Genomic DNA, 22,004 nt, shown 5'->3' with positions numbered 1-22,004 from the left:
ATATGATGCAATGAGTTTGCAACCTAACCATGGCTCTAGTTCTCTAAAGCTCGGGATATGGGTTAGTCAAAAAGGGTCCATGGTTATGAGTCTGGATGCATCGCGCGGAAGCCTTACCTTTGGAAGGGTTGGCGCGTATGGATGGGACCCCGCAAGTTAAAAACTTGCTTCCATGGTTTGGTGGATTCACAAACTCGGATGTACCCGTCGTTGCCAGGAGTGTTCGATTGGGTAGATGGAGCGTTAACCCCCCAGAGGGTTATGTCCATATGTAGAACACATATGGGTTTCAGAAAAGAGAGAAAAACTCAATCAGGAAGTAGAATCGAGCCAACAGTGCTAGAAATGGTCAAAACAAGAAGGAAGAGTTCTGGCTCGGTATTGGAAGAACTTGGCGCCAGACTACAGGGACTATCACCGCAAAAGTACCCCTGTCGCCAAGCGACAGAACTTTCGCTAGGCGACAGAAGCACTTTACAAGCGACAAGCCCTGTTTTCTAGACGCTAGTTCCTACATGCCTCAGCAGGTATCTATGTTCTTAGAATTTTCCAGATTTCGCAGTATTATTTCAATTCTAGTTGTGAAAGATATTTCTCAAGTTTCCTACGTGTAAAAATCCTATGTTTTTACTCATTTCGGATGGTATATCCAATGAGGACCTTTTTTATGCATATGTCAATAATGCTAATCAAAATTACGCACATGAAATACTTAGAACTTTTCGAGTCTCATCCGCTCATTCTAAATCATTGCCAAAATAAATTTTAGGAATTAAAATAGAAATCCTCCCCAGTGGAGTCGCCAAAAACTGTAGGGAATATTTCAAGCCATCCAACACTTGAGCCCCACTGTGATCATACACTTAAGCATGGTGGCGTCCAAAGGGAAAGAAAAGAGAGAAAAAGAGTCGCCAGCAAGTTTTAGGAACTTATAAACCGTTCACAAGGTGAAGATGACACCCCCTAACGATCCAGGAGATCGTCAACTCCAAAAGGTCTTGAACCAAATAGGGTTTGGGGATGAAGGTACAAATCCAACCTAAAAGAGATTGAACCTACCCTAAAAATAGGCCTCTACTTTATTCTTCTCGTATTCATGTGCGCTTTCTGACTAACATGCAATCAATAAATTAACCCTAAACCTGTTTATCTATGTTGGTTGAATTTAATGAACAAGCAAAACTATTATTGGCGATCACTTGAATTATAATTATATTAACCCTAAACAAGATTATTAATTATCTTATTAAGCGTGATTACAAGTACAAATTCCCTTTAAACATGCATAAAAGGCGTGATCAAGCAATAACAACAAATAAGCATCAAGCAACATAATAACAATCATCATCACAATTATAATCATAATCATAATAACAATCATAATAATCATAATTATCATAATCATGTTAAAGCATAATATTAATAGCAAGATCTTAGGCATGATATTAACAAGATTAATAACAAACCCTAGCATGTCACTAAACAATAAAAATCAAAGCTTTAGCCCTAACATGATACTAACATGATATTGATATGATATTAGAAAGCATAGGAAGCACCCTAAACATGATACTAGAAAGCAATAAAGACATCCTAACATGATGCTAGGAATTAAACAAATGTAAACATGCTTTCTACAAGAATAGAGCAATAAAATTACATACTTTGATGCCTCGTGCCTCTTTCTAATAAAAAAATACACACGTTAGTAACTTCAAGGAAAAGTATAAAACAATTAAATTAAATAATTGAAATAGAGATTTGGGACCAAACCTCAGAAATATCAAACCTTTCACGTCTAGGGCGAAGGCAACTTCGAATTTGGCTAGGTGTGTCTAGAACTAATGTATGCGGAATTGTGTTTGTGAAAAGCTAGAGAGATGAGAGCATAGAGAGAATAGATGATTGTTGATGATTGATTGTGGATTGTTGATGATTAAAAACGAAGGTTCAGGACCCTATTTATAAGAAAATAGCCCGGAAATAGGTAGAATTTGATAAGGAATAAAACTCCACTATGTCGCCGCAAAACCGACCTTGTCGCTTGGCGACAAGGTCTGTCGCGTGGCGACAAGGCTTGTCGTGTGGCGACAGCCCGGATTCCTACGCGCCTTCAAACATGGAGTCCACTTATCAATCAAATTGGCTTGTAAAGTCCGTATGAAAATTGAAATCGTATTTTCATAAAATAATATTTTATTCCAAGTAAAACTCATCAAAATATAATTATTAATTCTAATTTCATTAGGACTTAATAGAACCTTCTAGAGAATTCTAGAAAACTATAATTAATTCTAATAACTTTAGGAATAATAATTATTGGACCCTCCCCTAGATCATCGGGCCGCATGTAAAGATCAAACCGGGCCCAGTTTAGTATTTTGGCCATAACTTCCTCATTATTCATCGGAATTGGGCTTATAATATATCGTTGAAAAACTCTTTGAAAGCCCCATCCAACTACACTATTATTGGACCATTGTCGTTGACCAAACTAAACTGGATTGGCTGCTTTCATAAAATAGAGTTGTTTTTCGAAAACAAAAAGAAAGAATTTTAATAAAAACCAACCGCAACACCTGACCTTTTACACTTTCACCTCGTTCGATTATCATTCGACGCAAAAGGTATTCATCACGGGTTTGGTTTTGGGGAGACACAAATGGGTGTCTACACCTACCGTTTGGAAACACCAGACAGCATACAGCTAGCTAGAACTTGGAATGTAGATAACCTAAAAAAGTACTACTTCTGAAATTTTGTAAACCTTTAAATGGAAAGCTCATCAATGAGAAAGTCGCCTTTTAGTTCCAAATCCGCCTATTAATGAGTTTAAATACATATGAAGGTACGGCCTGTATGATGTGCAGACGGCCTGATTCCACTTAATTAATACAAGCTAAGTTCCAAAAACTTAGCGACTAAACCCTCATTTTAAAACGAGTTAACGAGGCCAATGGCCGGATAATTCTAAACAACAAACCTCCTGCTCCAACATTAGTATGACTGTCTGCTCCAACATGAGTACGACAACCGGCGACGCCCATTTGGGTGAATTTGTCGAAGAGAGCATCTCCCATTTGGGTGGTACATTGCTCTATAAAGCAAAAATAAACGGCCCTACCGACTATTTTGATTAGGATAATGCTCGCAACAGTTTTACTTAATCTAATTTGAAATCTAAAAAGCTTAGTTTCTCAACTGTTCTAATACAGGCAGGAAGCGGCTACTATTTCATTTTAGAGGCTTCATATTTGTGTCACCGCCTGTTATTGCTCTGGGGAAACGCAGGAGGCCAGATTCTATTTAATTATTATAAGTTAAGTTTAAAGACTTCACAGCTTAGAGTTTCGTTATAAATGACTCATTAAGGCCTATGGCCGGATATTTCTAGCATTTACCCATCTGCTCAAGATGGTCGACTGTCCGCTTGATTTAGGGCAATCACCATAGTGATTTATTAACTTAGAAACCAATCATACTATTTTAAGTATCAATAATTTCTAAGTCAATCAATCCACCTTTGAAACCAAGCGAACATCCGGCCAGGGCAAAGACATCCGGTATTGCAAACAATCGCATAATATACAGGCAAGTTAAATACTTAGCTTAAACCTATGCATACCAAACAAATTCGAAAGCTTTAAAATTTTAAGGTAAAAAAGATCAATATGATAAAAACCGGTCACATGACCGGATAATTCATTAAAAAACCAGTCGTCCAGACGGATGACCGTAAGCGTTAACCGGTACAACCGGCAGAAATTGTTGATTCACCCGACCCCTTGGTCGGTAAAAATACAAAGTTACACGGCGCACAGGCCAGAAGCAATAACAGATGGCCATAAAGCCACAGAAACAACATAAAAGCTTAAGTATCAGGAATGGGGTTTTCAGTATCTACAGCCGCACCGTCCTTGTTGCCCTCAGGCGGTTGCTCGTCGTTTTCCTGTTCCCCCCTCCTCTTGATCATCATCCCCAGAGGTTGACCCCTCTGTAGAGTCGGACACCTCAGCATCAACGGCCGCCTGTAGACTCTTCTGGCCATATGTAGACACCCAAATGTGTCTCCCCAAAACCAAACCCAGTGATGAATACCTTTCACGTCATTGATTATCGAACAAAGTGAAAGTGTGAAAGTTCTAGTGATGTGGATGTTTTTATTAAAATATCTCTCTTTCTGTTTTCAAAAATGTTTCTTCTTTCACTCTATTTATGAAAATAGCCAGTCCAAGTTGGTTTGGTCCATGATAAGGGTCCAATAATAGTGTAGTTGGATTGGGCTTGAAAAGAGCTTTCCAATGATATATTATAAGCCCAATTCCGATGAATTATGAGGAAGTTATGGATTAAATTAAATTAGGCCCAATGATTTTAAATGTGGCCCAATGATCTAGAGGAGGGCCTATTAATTATTATTCCTAAAGTAATTAGGATTGATTTTGAAGGTTCTCTTTAATTCTAATAAGATTAGGATTGATAATTATATTTTTAAAAAGATGTTTTATTTTGAATAAAATATATTAAATCTGATTTTAAATCTGCTTGGACCTGTAACCGGTTTAAAAAGTGATTCCGCGTGTAGAAGCGCGTTGTACTTTTGAACCAGTGCGAGACTACAGAGTCGTTGCCTGGCGCTGACTTTCGTCGCCTGCCGACGAGCTTGTCGTCTGGCGCTGATTCCTGTCGTTGGCGACAGGAGGTATTTTATTCCGAATATGATTTTCTTTGATCCCGTGCTATTTTTCCTATAAATAGAGGTCGAATTTCCCCGTTTTCAGGCATCTACAATTCACAACCATCATCTCTCTCTATTCTCTTTCTTTCTCTTTTTATTATTTTTCTAAATCTTTCCTCTTACAAAATTCCACATACATTAGCTCTAGACACACCTAGCCAAGTTCGAAGTTGCCTTCGCCCTAGACGTGAAAGGTTGATAATTTTCGAGGGTTTGGTCCCAATTCAATTATTTGATTTAATTGTTTGATTTATTATTTTCCTTGAAGTTACTAACGTGTGTATTTTATTATTAGAAAGAGGTACGAGGCATCGAACTAAGTACTTTAATTGTTTTAGAACATCTGATATAAAATTTAGAACATCTGAATAAAAAAATTAGAACAACTGGTATAAAATATAGAATATGGGAGTAAAAATGTAGAACATATGAGTAAAAATTGGAACATATGCTTTCAAATTTAGAACATATAACTAAAAATCTTAGGACATACGCACGTTTTAAAATTTAGAACGTATAAGTTAAAATTTTTGAATAAGTCATTCAAAATTTATAACATCTAACTTAACTAATTTATGGTTTAGAACATGTGAATGAGTACTAATTTAGAACATATGAGTACTAATTTAGAACATCTGATTTAATTTATAACACCTAGGGAAAAGTTTAGAACATCAAATTTAAAATTTTAAACATACGAGTAAAAAATTAGAACATACGAGTAAAAATTTTGAACATAAAAAGTGTTCTCACATAAGAAGAATTCTCACATAAAGGAGGGGTTCTCATGAGAGCTTTCTCCTATACATACAGAGAGAGAAGAAGACTCATGTAAGAACCTCCTTTATATAAGAACCAATCTCAACCCTTTATTAGTTTTGATCTAACCATCTAAAATGATCCTTTAGTAATGACATTTCTGTAACTTTGAAGAGTTTATATTTAGAACAAAAAAATTTAGAACATAGGAAAGTTTTTAGAACATAAGCAGAAAAAATTTAAAACATAAACAGAAAAAATTTAGAACATAAGAAAAAAAATTTAGAAGATAGCAAAAATTTAGAACACAAGCAAACAAAAATTTAGAACATAAGTTGAAAAATAATTTATAGCACGGGAAAAAATTTATAACATAAGCTGAAAAAATAATTTAGTACATAGGAACAAATTTAGAACATATGAACAAATTTAGAACATAAGCTCATAGAAAATAATTTGGAACATAAGTAGAAAAAATTTAGAATATAGGAAAAACTTTAGAACATAAGCTGAAATAAATTTAGAACATAGGAAAAAGTTAAGAACATAAGGTGTTCTTACATAAGAAAGGGTTTTTATATAAGGAGGGGTTCTTACCGGATCCCTCCCCTAGTTTGGGGTCCCATTCGATGCCCAAGTTGTTTATTAAATTTTAAGATTTTATCTATGTACCAAGTTTTAAAATATATCATTGGTACAAAATAAGTTAGGAATTAATGTGATTTTGTGATTATTTAAATTATGTAGTGAACATGTGATAACTAATAATAATCTTTTTTTCCTTTTTTTTTTTTTGACAGGAAGAAGAATAATATCATTAATAAATAGTTATACGGCATCTACAATTACTGGCGGATCTATAAAGACTTGAAGGGGAGCACTTGCATCCCTTTTTGCAAAAAAAGTATGAAATTTAAGGCAAGTTAAAAAATAATATATTTCATATACTAGTTTTTGCTCTCCCATTTTAAGTAAATTGATTCCCAGAAAATAATATCAGACAATAGAAATTTTTAAGTTCTAAAAAATACATACATTTTCTTCGTATATAATGGTAAATGATAAATTATCTCCCATTTTTACACATATCTCCTTTTTTTAAATATTGTAACATTTGCAATTTTTTACACTACATATTCACACACTCTTCTATAGCAGCATATTGTGATTATTTTTTGGGTCGAACGTTATAAACTTTGACCATAAATTACCATTAATGTATAAAAGATAATATAGTAAAGAAAAATATATAATCACTTGAATTTTTGTTAGACTTGTCTTGATTACTATTACTATTATAGTTATTATTATATAATTAAAGTTGTTTAAGGTTTAATCGTGCCTTGAGAAACGTAATTACCCCCATGTTGCAATGTTAAATGAACGATGAACGGAGAGGATGCATATAGACTAACCTGCTAAATACGAATTGAAAAGAAAAAATACTGAAAAATATTGAAACATTTATATTAATCACCGTGATCCATTTGGGTTATATAATTTAAACAAAAAATTTGGACCTCCATTTGAATATTCTGGATCCACAACTGTGTACAATAATAATAAAGATTTGTAAACCACAAATCTAGAGTAAATAACATAACTCTCACAATTAAAATCATAACTATCTTGCATATCGGGCATAGCCCACACTCCACCGCTTCAAACCCGACGCCCGCGAACAGTGATATTTGATGTCTTTGCATCTTTCCAAGTAGATACCTTCGTAATCTGCGTTGATGTGTTTGATCGTAGAGTTGATGACAAACCCTAAACCCATATGAATCCAAATCACCTTCTCAAATATTATTAAAACCCTAAAAATAATATTCTCATCCATAGATGAGAATCAAAATCCCATAAAATTGGGAAAACCCCAAAAAAAAAATTAGGATAGACTCTCACAAACTAAGAGAACAAAACAAAGCAAAACAAATCAAATAACAAATAAGCAAATCAAATCAAAGACAAAGGGTCGGAAATAGTCTAATTTCCAAAGAAATTAAACTATTTCTGGCCTAAACGGCCAAGAAAAATAAAAATCCTTGAGAGAGGAGAGAGAAAAGAGAAAGAGAAAATTGACTAATAATAATATTGGTGAAAAGGTTCGATTTAAAAAATCTTTATAAAATATTAAACAAAAAAAAAAAAAGAGTAAGCTTGAAATATTAGATATTTTTGAAAATTAGCCAAAATGAAATCAAACAAAATATTGTTTTAAGACTGTTGGGTTGACCCGAACCCAAAAATTTGGGCTAGCATTGAAAATTTCCTTACCCGTGACTTGAAGTGACTCGACTTGAAATGACCTGCAACCTTACTCGATTGACAGGTCTATATACAATAATAAAATCATATTATGAAGTATTTTATGTCAATCAATTAGAATATATTAAAAATGAATGTTGTACATTTTGAACTATTTCCTTTCACTAGTAGAAAATAGCAATTTGGCACCGGTTCAAAACGGCTTATCCCACCGGTTTTGAATTGGTGCTTATTTGAGGGACGCCAAAACCGGATATTTTTGCCACCGGTTCAAAACCGGTGGGAAAAGTGCACAATAGCACCAGTTAACCGGTGCCCATGTATGGTTATTAGCACCGGTTAACTGGTGCCCTTAATGTCCCAATTTTTTTTTTTTTTAACATGAGCGCAAAAGCAGACAATGAAATATAATCACATATATATTCATCTTTAAATTGTTATTGTACAAAAAAAAAAAAAAAAAAAAAAAAGAGTAAAAAAACCCATCAAAATCAACATCTTGAATCCTTCTTCTATGTGGAGTCATAAACTAATACTTGCATCAATTAAAACACCAAAATTAATAAAACTCACAATAAACTGCAAAAAAAATAAAAAAAAAAAACCAGAAAACTCATGAATTAAGAAAAAACCCAGAAAACTCATGAACTCATAAAAAAAAAAACTCACAATATATGTGAAGTCATAAATTAATAAAACACCAAGATTCATGAACTCAAAATAATAAAAAAAACAAAACCTAGAAATCACCGAAAAAATCCAGAAAATCGGCGAAAAAAACCCTGAAAATTCATGAAAATTTCAAAATAAAAAAATTGCAATGATTTGAATCAGATCTAGTAGAAAATGTAGTAATATAGAACATAGAAAAACATTATAAACCCAAAAACAAAATTAATCCACAAAACTCATGGTTCGAATTAATCCACAAAACCCAAAAACCCTAACCTCGAATTTTTTATTGTATAATCTATGGTTGATGCTTGCATGGTTCGAATAAACGACGGCTGTGGCGGCGATGGTAGCTGATGCTTGAAAGACGGTGGCGCGGTTGTTGAGAAGAGCAAGAAGAACAAGAGATGAGAGAACGAGAGATAAGAGAACGGAAGAGAAAGAGAAAGGGATGAGAGATTGAAAGGATTGAACGGAAGAGAAAGGGATGATAAAGAGAAAGGATTGAACGGAAGAGAAAGGGATGAAAGAGAAAGAGATCGAAAAGGGAGGTGAATGAAAGAGAGAAAGAGGCTAGGGTACGGGTTTATATATTTAAGGCCGGTTTTTTTTTTAGACTTCCCACTGTTTCAAACCGGTGGCATTTCACTAATTTGGCACCGGTTTGGTTTGAACCGGTGCCATTTCTATTATACTAAATCTCGCCTAATTTTTTTCCCAACGGTTTTTAAGAACCAGTGCCAATAACTCGGGAGTAATTTTTTTTTTTAGTCCGTCTTGCGTGTGGCTAGGTACACCATGTGACTACTTATAAAAAAACAAAGTAATCCCTATAACACTGATCAAATAACCCTTATAATGCTGATCGAATAACCCCTATTACACTATCGAAGTAACCCTTTTAATACTGACCAAGTAACCCCTATTACACTAACGAAGTAACCCTTATAATGGATGGTCACACGGTGTGGCCAGCTACATATAAGACTTTGTGATTTTTTAATTAGGGTTTATAAGTTATGGTTTACCTACTTACCTTAAGAAAATGTGTAAATTTGTGGATTTTTTGGCGGGAAAATTTTTAATGATAGATTGGCATGTGTCAAAAATGATGTAAGCATATTCTATTTTAGTAAGATTGGGAAACCTAAGGTTCATACACAACTCTATTTGTATTTTGAATACTCCTTCCGTTACTTTTTTTTTTTTGTTTTTTTTTAAACTTATAAAACTTTGGTGTTATTTATATAAGAATATTATAAAATACATTGAAAACTGCGCAAAACACAAATGAAAATATAAAAAAAAAAATTAAAAGGTTTTTTTGGAGGGAATTTTCCCTCATAAACTATGCTTTATGTTTTTTTTTTTTAAGTTTTTTAAAGAATTAATAATATGCCTAGAAATTTTATCATTAAGGGTCTGTTTACATTTATTGAGGTGAACTGAACTAAACTGATTGGAGCTGAATTGAAATGAGCTGAAATAAATATTTTATGAGAGAAGGAAATTGAGAGCTGAAATGAACTAAACTGATTGGAGTTGAATTGAACTGAAATTAAGCTAAAGTGAACAGGCCCTAAATTTGAATGACTTTTGACTTATATTTTTCTAGTGGCCTCTATAGTTAAATTTCAATTACCATAAATCTTAAAAATTGAGCATGATGGCTCGGGAATTATCTAGTATTTGTCTAATCTCAAAAATTTATTAAGAGTCGTACATAGTGTTTGTGTAATTTTGTTAGGATGTTAATGTTCAATTGTTCATTTATTCTTATTTATTAATGTAGATTAAACTTCAAATCTATACTTAATACGTTATTCTGTGTTGTGGATTTGATAGATGATGGACAAATACTGTGAGGAACAAGCACCAAGTATAAGTGAAGATAATTTAAAGGAGTCGAATTGAAGCAAGATGCCTTGAGGCCATCGACTTTATTATACTACTTTATATGGCTCAACTAATTCAAATTTCATATGTGTTTATTTTTTAAATTTAATCAAATGTAGTTAACATGTCTTTATATAATACGAAGAAGATCTTTTAGTATCTTGCCAAGATTTAGACATTTATTTGATTAAATACAAAATAATTATGGAGACTATGCGCATGCTAAAATGAAAATGAGATAATATTTTTTGTGAATATTCTTCATTATGGTTGTCATAATGCTAAAAAATGAACCATCATTAACGAAAAGAAAGTGAGAGATCAGAGTTAATATAATTATCCAAAATGCAAGAAAAGTCTTGCACAACACAATTTATTTAGATCGATCCCACATAATTACACTTTTCTTTGATATATATATATATATATATATATATATATATTCCTGGCAAATGGTTCGGATCGGGTTTGGGTCGGATTATTTTCGGGTTAGGTCATTTTAGGTCAGCTAATATGCGGGTCAGGTATGGATCGGGTCGGGTCGATTTGGGTTTCGAGTTGACTCGGGTCAGGTTTCGGGTCGAGTTTGGGTTGGGTCAATTTCGGGTCGAGTATGTTCTGGTCGGGTCAATATCAACATAATGGGGTCAGGTCAAAATCTAGTCGGGTCATGTTCGGGTTAATTGTTTCATTTGTGGATCAAGCTCAAATTAATAAATTTTACATGGAGTATATATATTTTGTTATTGTCAAGTTTACATATATATGTAAATTTGGGATAGTGCGTACTTGAAACTAGTCTTCTTGCAAGGTTGATTGAATTCCGTAAAAGTGTTGGATGCAATAGTTGGGACTTGGGATGTATTAGTTGCTACAATCGAGTGTGAATTGCAACATGATACCTCAAGTAACCTTTTTGGTAAACTTGTGTTGTGTGTCGTGTCGTATAGGAAGTAATTAGAACACAATGGATTGTAAATCGTATGTGTTATTAGGATTGCTAAGTTTGTACAAAAAGGAAACCTTTGGTATTTTTCTGTGTACAATTACAATGATTGTGAGAAAAAATTAATTAAGAATTGAAGATAATGAACTTGTATGGGAGTTTGAAGATGATTTTTCTGATGAGATTAAGGTGATGTTACCCAAAAGACCTATTTAAAAGGCACCTTACATAATTACTGATGAATGACTTGAAAATTCAACTGCAAGATTTGTTGGATAACTGTATATTTGATCAAGTGCTTTTCTCATGGAGCACAACTGTGTTATATATAACCTAATGGACAATTTGGATTCATGCAACCCTTATTTTGTGCTCCTTCTGTCCTTAATGTTTGCCCCAATTTTCTTTTTTAGACCGTCTCTTTCCCTCCAAGTTAGCACCATTTTCCTCTTGTCATTTTTTCCTATCAAAAATTCAAAGTAACCTTATCGCTATAGAACAAAAGAAAAAGGGGCGAAGGGAGGGAGTGTATAGATATTGGTATACACAAAACTCTCACGCAAGACACAGAGACCGGGTTTTTGAGTTGTGGAACTCTTAGGGCCGGTTCTTGTGATTGCCATCTCAGCCCGTCAGCCAGTGAATTGAAGCACCAAAAGCAAGCACAATTGTGATTCTAATTCGAGGTCTTGAGCATATTAATCAAGATTTCTACGAGGTATAATCCGTACTCATATCCAGTATATATCTTACCAGGAGGAAAGCTTGAACCTGTTGTTTTCAAGTTCAGTTAAGTTTTAAATTAAGGGTTCAAGCCTGGTGGCCTTGACTAAGGCCTAATATGGCCTTCAAAGAAAGATCCAATAAGCTTCACCCATTAAGGTAGAAAGTTTTTTCCTGAAAAACAACCATAATGAACTACCTTCCCCTGCATTATACTCGTAGAACTGCCAAGATAAACCAAAGCCATTGATATGCTCAGGCTCCATTGTTGCGGTGATAGCAAGCCATGCTCTCCTTGCAGAATCAAAGTGTTCAGGGCAACGAATTTCACCTAACAATTTGACTGGGAATGCTGCCACATCTCCAACTGCTAAGATTGGGCTGTTGCTAGTTTGCATCATTCCATTGACCCTGATACCATCCTTCTCTATAGAGAGTTGGCTTTCAAACATGTTGTATTCCAGTGGATTTCAATTCCCACGACAACCAGATCAGCAGGTACAACCTGAGTATATTATGTGACAACAAACTTTAGAAGCTTTCGAATGACAATGATGTAGCAAAATTGTAATTCTGATACACAAAAATGGTGTACACATATGATTGTGAACCTCCAATATTTACATTTCCTCTGGGATCAAATTCAAATGATGTCAAAACTGTCCCTTTCAAACACTTGACTCCTTTACCCTTGTAACAGTCTATAGTCCTCATAATGCTCTGCAATCTTGGCTGTGGAACAAGCGTAGCAATGTAAAAATGTTGAAAATATCGCATGAAATACGTAGATAATTAAGCTTTGGTAAGACAATGATACGGGAACAAGAAACTGATAATCTTAATGTTAACACAAAGAAGTTATTCAAGGAACCAGATAGCCAGTATTTTTTCAGATATGCAACTCCTAATCAGACTGATCATAATCGTATTTGCAGACTGCAGTACCTTCAAAACAACAATGAACTATGTCAATGCCAAAATCCCTTTTTTTTTGGTTTTTCTTAGCCCCTTTTTCACTTCATGATATGATGATATTGTTACTCAAACAGTGCTTTTGAAAAAAACACAGCATAGACATGATTTAAGAACACAGAATGTGATCTGCTACTTTTATTGAGAAGCCAGAGAACATGCGAGGTACAACTAATACAAAGTTGCAATAATAAAGCCAGAAATTCATGCATTCTCAAGATCATATCATTGAGTTTGCTTATTCTTAACAACCCTTGCCTAAAGGCTAGGTTCAGCACTGAAGCAGTTAGGTCCACATATTCATAAGCATCATCAGAAATATGCATCAAATTATGCAGCATTTGTAGATGTTTGTAAGAATTATGTTTCCAACATTGATTCAACATATTAAGCAAAATAAATCAATAATTTTCGCTTTGTCAGCAGATTTTGACGCCATTTCTGGTATAAATCCATTAAGCTAATACAGAAAATTCACATTTTCTTTTACTTATAATTCAGTGTAAGATTTTTTCTGAAAAAGGTAAAGTAGGTACCAAAATTTTCCATTGACCAATGACAACTCATTATTGAGACCAAAATAAGCTCATTATAATCCAAATCAATATGCTATAGTCACTATGACGATTTATAAGAATTATTAAACTATACTTACTGCAGTGGTCTACAGGAAAGATCATGGATGATCATGCCTACGACAAAAAATGCAGCACATTCCATTCTTATACCAGCCAGTCAGCCACCGCCAATTTCCACCTATAGAAGATCGCATCACATCACGATAACAAGCTTACTCGAATCAGCAAGATCACACAAATAACAGACATGTTCAGTACATTCACTCCCAAATCTTCAAGCTTCAACACCTAAAAGGTGCTTTAAAAACTCATTTAAGCATACAATGTAATCTTCAAGCTTCAACATCTAAAACTATCATTATAAGCATTTCTACATTCAATGAGTTGTCACTTGTCAGTGAACCTTACAGCTTTCTGGTAATTTATTTTCAAGCACTTCAAAAAGTCATGCCCCCAAATGTTATCTGGAGAATAATTTTGTCAGTTTCCAATGTGAAGGAATTACAAATGTGGTAGAAATATGATTGAATGAAAACAAAACAAGAGAAATAAGCATCTTGCATAATAGGGGAATACATAATAATTTCAAACTATAATCAGAATCTATGTTAAGCGACACAGATATGCAATGCACTAAACCAAGAAGAATCAGCTTCAATACCCAAGCGCCAGTAGCGACGATGACAATACTGTAACTGGTCAGTTGCTGTCAACAGCGTTTTTCACCGTACATAAACAGACATATCATGAGTTCCAGGAACAAGTTCAATACCTGGATGCAGCATCCAAACTGTTACCTGTAAGCAACATCAATCAAGCCTCCAATATGCAGCACAACACAATTGCAGGGTCTCACAATACCTTCAACCTGAGAAGCAGACAACTGCATACACAATATTTAAACCACAAGATACTATCATATCAATACTCCAAGAAAATTAACCAAGCAATCTAAGACATCCTCATTGATGACTTACACACAATCACTTTGACAGTTTGACGTAAATCACAAATGTAGTGCTAAATGTATGTTATCTATTAGATCGTTTAACTGCGACCACGAACTAATACAGCCATATGCCATCACTATTTGAATACTAACTTTGGAAATGGAATACCTTTACTGGAAACAGGCAGGTTTTACTGCCTACGGGTTAGTATCGGATTTTGTTTTTCTTGGACAGAACATTCTAATTTTCTAACTAATGCCTCAATGAAACAAATGCAGCTTATGAGTTTTTGCTCAGTCAGAAGCGTAGCACAGTTTGACAGCACAGATAAGATAAGAAGCAAAAACCCTTTGCTTAATGCAGCTCTTTCATAAAGACAAACCTAGGAATAAAGAAAAACTTAATACTGGACATCAAATAATTGATAATATAATATCATAAAAATATATAAAAGCAATGAATTTTCAGTTGTAAGACTTAAAACACACTTTGAAGAGTTTGCTCTGTCTAAAAACAAAAACAATGCCAATATCAACATCAATAATTGCAGATATAAACAGATAAAAAAGCTTGAATTTAAATGTAAAAACACATTAGTTGAATTTGGTAAACTATTGTGCTGCAATTTTCCTCAACATTTACCAAATTATATAAACCAAATTACAAAAGCAACATTAGAATTCCGCAAATATACTACATCTAAAACAATTCATTATCTAAAAAAAAGTAGCTAAAATCACAACAAAAGATTTACCCCAACATTTACCAAATTACATTAAATAAAACAAAACCCAAAAAAAAAAACTCATATTTTATATTTTCTTAAACAATGGAAACCTTAGCACCAGCCTCTTCAAGCTGCTTCTTAGCATCTTCAGCATCATCTTTAGAAACACCTTCCTTCAATTTCTTAGGCAAACCTTCAATCAAATCCTTAGCTTCTTTAAGTCCAAGAGAAGTCAAAGCCCTAACAGCCTTAATCACAGCAATTCTAGCATTGCTAGGAACTTCATCAATTGACACATCAAACTCCGTCTTCTCTTCGACAGCGGGAGCGGCATCAGCAGGCGCAACAGGGGCAGCAACAGCAGCAGCAGGCGCAAACGACGCAGCAGAAACTCCTAACTTATCTTGAAGCCAGTCGACGAGGACTCTGGCTTCCTCGAGTGTAAGGCCGGAGAGTTGAGTACCCAATTGCTCGATTTTCTCGGGTGCTTCGACAGCGGCAATGGGGCGAAGACGGGTGGTGCGGGAAGAAGAGAGGGTAAGAGGGTTGATGGGGTTGCGAGAGGGGAATTGGAGGGGTAAAGGGTGTTTGAGGAAGGTGGAAGAGGGGGTTGTGAGAGAAGGGAGGTTGAGGGTAGCCATTGTTGTTGATGTTGCCGCCATTGTTGAAGGAAGAGAGAAGAGATGAGAGGATTAGATATGAGGATAAGGAGAGAGTGAGGAATGAATGAGTGAATGAAGGATAGGAGGATTGAAGAGGTGTTGAGGGGTTGTGGAAGGGTATTTATATTTTGAGAATATGGGGATTGGATTGGATTTTATTCGGGGGGAAAAAAAAAAATGTTGAGTTGTAGTGAGAAAAAAAAAAAAAAAAAAAAAAAAAAAAAAAAAAAAAAATTGGTTATGTAGTTTTAAAAAAGTTTTGCAATTTTTAAAAAAAATAGAAAATAGATGGGGCATTCCGAGAATCGAACTCGAGACCTCTCGCACCCAAAGCGAGAATCATACCACTAGACCAAATGCCCACTATATTAGTAAATAGTATGGATTAAAGTGGTACTCCCTCTGTATTTTTTTAAATAAAATGTTGCTCTTGTGCACATATGACAAATGCTTTGATCAATAATATGTTTAATTATTATCAAGTTAAAAATTATAATAATTGAATATTAATAATATATACCTTGAGACAGTTACAACAAGTACTCACAAGACTATATTTTTTTGTATATATAATTAAGTAATATTAGTCAAAGTTGATTAGATGCATAATGCAAAAAATCAAAACGTTTCACTTAGAAAAATACAAAAAAGGGCATCATAATATGCTCTTTGTTTCAAAATAAATGTCATTGTTTACACTTTACACATATACAACAACACTGACATTTATTATGATTTATATATAAGATTAATTAAAATTATAAGGATCCATATAAGTATTGAGCACGGGGGAGGTATAATGTTTAAATTCTTAGTATCCTAATTGTAGTGTGAAACGTTGCATTAGTGTTTTTAGTGGAATTCCCAAGATTTTGGTGTTATGTGGAGGTGAAGTGCATACACCGTACTTTGGAAAGTTGATCCATGTCTTGTAGACGTAGGGCATGTTCTCTTCAGCTTATTTTCACTTCAATTCCTAATTTCCTTCTCTAATAAAATATTCAGTTCAGTTGAATTCAGTTTAGTTCAGCTCCAATCAATTCAGTTCAGTTCAGTAAATCAGAATAGGCTCATAGTAGGCTTGATGAAAGACAATGTAATTTGTACTGCCACGGTTACCCATGCCATGATCTCCGTTCATTTCAAATTCATAAAGAGTAAAGTCCGGTAAAGATTAAAGTTACATGAAAAATTAAAGTTAAGTGAAGTCAAGTTAATTAAAATTTTTAATTGCATGATTTGTTATTTAATGTGATCCACAAAAATCACTAAGACACTAACATAAGAATAAGCAGCTTCATCATCACGGGGCAATTCAGTATCATATACAACAATCACTAATCCTTCCACATCAACATGATCACCTTCACTACCAAAGGAATGAACAAGGGACTTGAGTGACTGCTGCTCAACCTCTTCACCATTTTTAGGGTTTTAGGGCACAACCACAATTAATGATGGTATCTGTAGAATAAACCCCAACACCAAATCAATCCCTCAAAATGTTAAGTGTATGTGAGTTCACCACAAAAATTTGATTTCAACAAGCAGTCCCCATCGGTGCATTTTTATGGAGGGGACTCTTCATCACGAGAATCAGTGAACACTTCATCAAGATCATGATGGAACTTAGGTTGCTAATGAATAACCCCTTCATCATTTTTTTTTTTAGGTTTTTAGGTGCAAAACCACCGCAAACGGTGGTCTCCTTAAAATAAACCCCAACTTCAAATTGATACCTCTGCACATTAGGAATGTACGTGTGGTCACCACAACTATCGGACTTCAAAAATAAATCCTTAGCTTTGCACTTGTATGGAGGGGATATAGCGCCATAATCACGAGAATCGGTGAAACTTTATTAGGGTCGATAGGGAATTATTTAAGAACAGACGTGTTTCACATGTTAGGGTTAAAATTGCAACCCGACCTCAAAGCTAAGAGAAAAGATGAAAAAGATAAATCAAGAATTGAAGCAACAACCTCCAGCATAAGACAATAACTAAAGGTGATCGGTTTGCGGTTTAGATTATAGTCATAACCGAATCCTATCAGAATTCGGTTTTGGATTTCTCAAACTGAATCCAAACGAAATTGGTTCAGTCCAATCCAAACCAAATCGAATTAATTCTATTTTTCTTATTGGAATCCAATCCAAACCGAAATGTGTTCCCTTCTTTCTCAACGTTCAAACCCGAATCCCTAACTTCACCCAAAAATCCCTGCAATCATTCAATTTTTTCTTGTTAAATACATTCTTTGTGAAAGAGTGGGATACTGAGAAAGGAGAGTTGAGAATTGAAGATAATTTTTTTTTTTTTGTTTATATATGAAAGGGGAAATGGGTTGGGATAATTTTTACAAGAAAATGAGCTTAATGTAATGGCTCAAAATTTCGGTTTGTAATTCGGTTTTTGATTTATTTTTAAACCCCAAATTGAATCCAACCCGTAGTTTATATTTTTAATTTTTTTCAAATCGATCCCATCCGAGTATAAAAAAATCCAAACCGAGTTACTAATTCAGATTGGTTTTAATCCGAATTACTTTCACCCCTAACAATAACTACTTTATAATGAGTTAAATTAAAAAAATTTAACAATTTTCGCCCAAGCCACCAAAGATGCAAATCTATATTTTTCAAAAGAGAGAGAAAATGAATTGTATGAAAACCATTAGATCTAAACACCTACAGCGAAAGAATGTTTAAATTAAGTGAGGGCTTTCATATAGTGGAATAACGAGAACAAGAAAAAAAATCAAAGGATGGAATCGCAATAAAAATGCAAGATTCGAAGATGGAGAAAGACTAAAACAAGAAAAAGAAGATGAACATTCACATCAGAAGTATGGGTTGAAATGCCAAAAGACATCTTCTGACCCAAAGCACTAAAAAGAAAGACACCGCAACAAAAAATGGAAGGGAGTTAAGGGGGAATAAAAATATAAAAGTATACGATTGTCAAATAGTATAACATTTAGGGAAATTCCCATTGATACATTCCAGGTTTTGACTTTTCTCATAGGTACCACATTTTTTTTAACTTCCTCGTTATACACTCCAAGTTTTGACTTCTTAACAGACGTGATTAGTCGGTTAAGTAAACGTTAATTATCTAGATTAATACTCCCTCCATTTTTAAATACTTGCTCCATTTCTACTTTTTGCACTATTCGTTTGTCCTACTTTGACTGATATTTTTAATTTATAAATAAGAAAAATTATAGTCTTATGGGTACTTGTTGGAAGCGTTTCAATGAATAGATTATTAATTTTCAACTGTTAGATTTTTTACTTATTGATAATTATAGATATTATTAATCAAAGATTAGCATAGGCATACGTGCCCAAGAGAAATAGAGCAAATATTTAAAAACGAAGGGAGTAGCAGCTTAGGTTAATAAAAACAGAAAAGACTAATTTTCCCCCTTTGAAATCCTTCACTCCAATTGCCATAATTAAACCCCTCCCCTTCAATTTATGTTTAGACTTCCATCCTTCATGCATTCAAGAAATTTAGGTTGATTGAATTTTCACGAAGGAAAAAACTAGGATTTTGCAAAGGAATTTCGTTAATTTCGTGCACTAAAAAAGGGAAATCTTGCATAATTCAAGTACATTACTACCACTGATCCTTTATTTCATGAATTGGCACATTACATAGGTAGTATAAATGTCTGTTTTTCAATTATTTGAGGTAGATGTTGATGTTTATGCGAATTTAGGCTAATTTCATCTATATGCAGTGTAAGATTATATTTATTAGACAATTAGTGTGTTAATCTTGAGTTGTTTGCAGTTGCTTTGAATTTTAGTATGTTACATAAGATCATGTACAATTTTCTATGTATTTGAAGGCATTATTTAAGTGGATTTTGGTATGTTGGGTTGCATTAATGGTTTTTGTGTGGTTTTATATGAGGTCATCAATAATCTAAGATTTAAGGTGCATGTAATGTTTGATTGATCGTTGGATACTGGAATGTTTGTGGTTAAGAGTTGGTTTAGTTAGTAAATTGATCTTAATTCTAAAGATTATTGGTGGATGTTGTAAGTTTGTAGATTTTTTTTCTTATTTTGCATAATGGGTGACGATGATAAGGTTGTATTAAGGTTTCATTACATGGGTAAACATATAGATATTGATGTGTGGACTTAGATACATGTAATAATTTGATGGACTTGGTTATTGAATATGAAGACACTGCTCGTAATATGGATACTCTATATTATATCCTCAACCCTACCTTTTATTATGCATGTCTAGTACCAGAAACATTATTCTCTCTTAGATGATGGTGATTTATTGAGGATGTTTAGAACCCTACCTTATTCTAATCTATATGACATTTGGGTTGGCTTTACCAAAGATCCCATGCCACTTCTATGAATGACTTGGTGTTGGGGTTTAGAATGTCCAAACTTGCACCGCAACCTACTCAACCTGCAAATCAACCACCACCACCTCAACCAGCTAATGTACAACCACCACCTGCCCACCTGGTCCAGCTAATGTATGTACCACTTCCATCACCTAAATATCAACCACCCCTAATTGCATCTTTAAGTACTGAACCAACAACTTTTAAAATAATGATACCTAGGAGAACCAATGATCATGAAACTCATCCTCCCTTAATGATATTCCACTAAATGATGAGTTGTCTGTAAATCCTGACTCTCCACTTAATGATCCTAACTTGTTTAAAGTCCATTATGAGATGAATGATCAAGGACCTGAGTAACCTGCTAGTGAGTATAGCAAAGGCAGGAAAGACCTAAAGAGTTTGAAAATACTATGGAGAAGATACAAAAGACACAAAAGTATAGAAAGGCTAAGAAGAATATTGTCACCAAATAACTCCAAATCAACCAACCTAGCTTACCACCATTCTCTATCTCACCAAACTCTATATTTAAGACCTTACCCGACCCCTAAGAAGGAGTCCTAGATTTTTATCTAATCCAAGCACTGAGTTACCTGTATCTAATGCTGAACCACAAGTGATAATGCAAAGCCATCTTAGTCCTCTGTATTTGCAAGAAGGGTTCCTAGGAACATATCAATTATACACGGTTTAAGGGTTGGTTCTGTTGTCAATGAGAGTAGGGTGCATGCCTCAAGTTCTGGTTAGATGGTGAATTAGATAGAGGGCTCAAGTTCTAGTTTAATTGAGCCAAGTAGGGTACGTTTAAGGGTGAGAAGAAGAATGGACTTCATTGAGGGAATGATGAATCAGAAGATGCAGAATATGATGATGATTATAATGAGGTACAAGAAGAAGAAGAATCAGATAGAGAAGTTTTACTGATGATTATAATAAGGTACAAGAAGAAGAAGAATTGGATGGAGAAGTTTTACCAAAAGGGGATGTACCTGCAGATGTGTTAGTGCACCTCAATAGGCTTGATTCCCAAAGTTAAGGACAACTAGGAACCATAGGAATGGTTTGAATTCTTAGGTGATGACGATGATGATGGTTATTTTCATAGACTATATAAGAATGGAAAGATGTATGAGGAGGCTGATTTTGAAAAGATATAACTCAGACCACACTAATAAGGCACATTTTAAGGACACATTGAAGGACTATGTTGTCCAAGAAAGGTTTGCAATAAATGTGGAGTATGCGTACAACAAAAGATACACTGCCATATGCTACTCTGAGTGTTGTGCTTGGAGGTGTAATACCCCAAATTTTTGAAACGTATTTCTAATTATTTAATTAATTAATATTCTCTTAAAAAGGGTATTTTAGTAATTTATTTTACTATTTGAATTTTGGAGCCAAAATGATATTTGAATTTTGGCGCAAAAAGTATTTTAAAAACTCAATTAAAATTTTTGGATTTTGGATAAGATTTATTATCCATTTGTTTTATTTTAAAAACCGGATTATTTATATATATTTCGGATATTTTAACTAATCAAAATTATATTTTAATTATTTAATTAGGAGGTCCGAATTTCTTAAATAATAAGCTATGATTTTTGGATTTTCTAAGCATAGAAAATCTGATTTTCTTAGTGAATTTATTTAGTGAATGATTTGTATTTTCTTAATTAGTTATTTTATACAATAAATATTATTTACACAATTACTTTTAATTC

General features: G+C 34.0%; 1 protein-coding gene, 1 non-coding gene and 1 pseudogene across 2 annotated transcripts; all 3 read right to left on the bottom strand.

Annotated features, from left to right (window-relative positions):
• Nucleotides 1-11,955: 11,955 nt before the first annotated feature.
• LOC145575491 (monodehydroascorbate reductase 4, peroxisomal-like) lies at nucleotides 11,956-14,636 on the bottom strand (annotated as a pseudogene).
• A 463-nt stretch (nucleotides 14,637-15,099) lies between these two features.
• On the bottom strand, nucleotides 15,100-15,990 carry LOC145574750 (large ribosomal subunit protein bL12c-like). The gene has a single exon (XM_081632604.1). It carries the CDS (start codon nucleotides 15,889-15,891, stop codon nucleotides 15,325-15,327), a length of 567 nt encoding a protein of 188 aa, XP_081488730.1. The 5' UTR covers nucleotides 15,892-15,990; the 3' UTR covers nucleotides 15,100-15,324.
• A 191-nt stretch (nucleotides 15,991-16,181) lies between these two features.
• Nucleotides 16,182-16,253, bottom strand: TRNAP-UGG (transfer RNA proline (anticodon UGG)). The gene has a single exon. It is a non-coding gene; the product is annotated as a tRNA-Pro (tRNA).
• Between the last annotated feature and the right edge of the window lie 5,751 nt (nucleotides 16,254-22,004).

This window comes from Chenopodium album, chromosome 13 (assembly GCF_948465745.1).
Source record: "Chenopodium album chromosome 13, dcCheAlbu1.1, whole genome shotgun sequence".
Classification (NCBI taxonomy): domain Eukaryota; kingdom Viridiplantae; phylum Streptophyta; class Magnoliopsida; order Caryophyllales; family Amaranthaceae; genus Chenopodium; species Chenopodium album.
The sequence above is the reverse complement of the archived record's forward strand: the minus strand, read 5'-3'. Positions and strand labels throughout refer to the sequence as shown.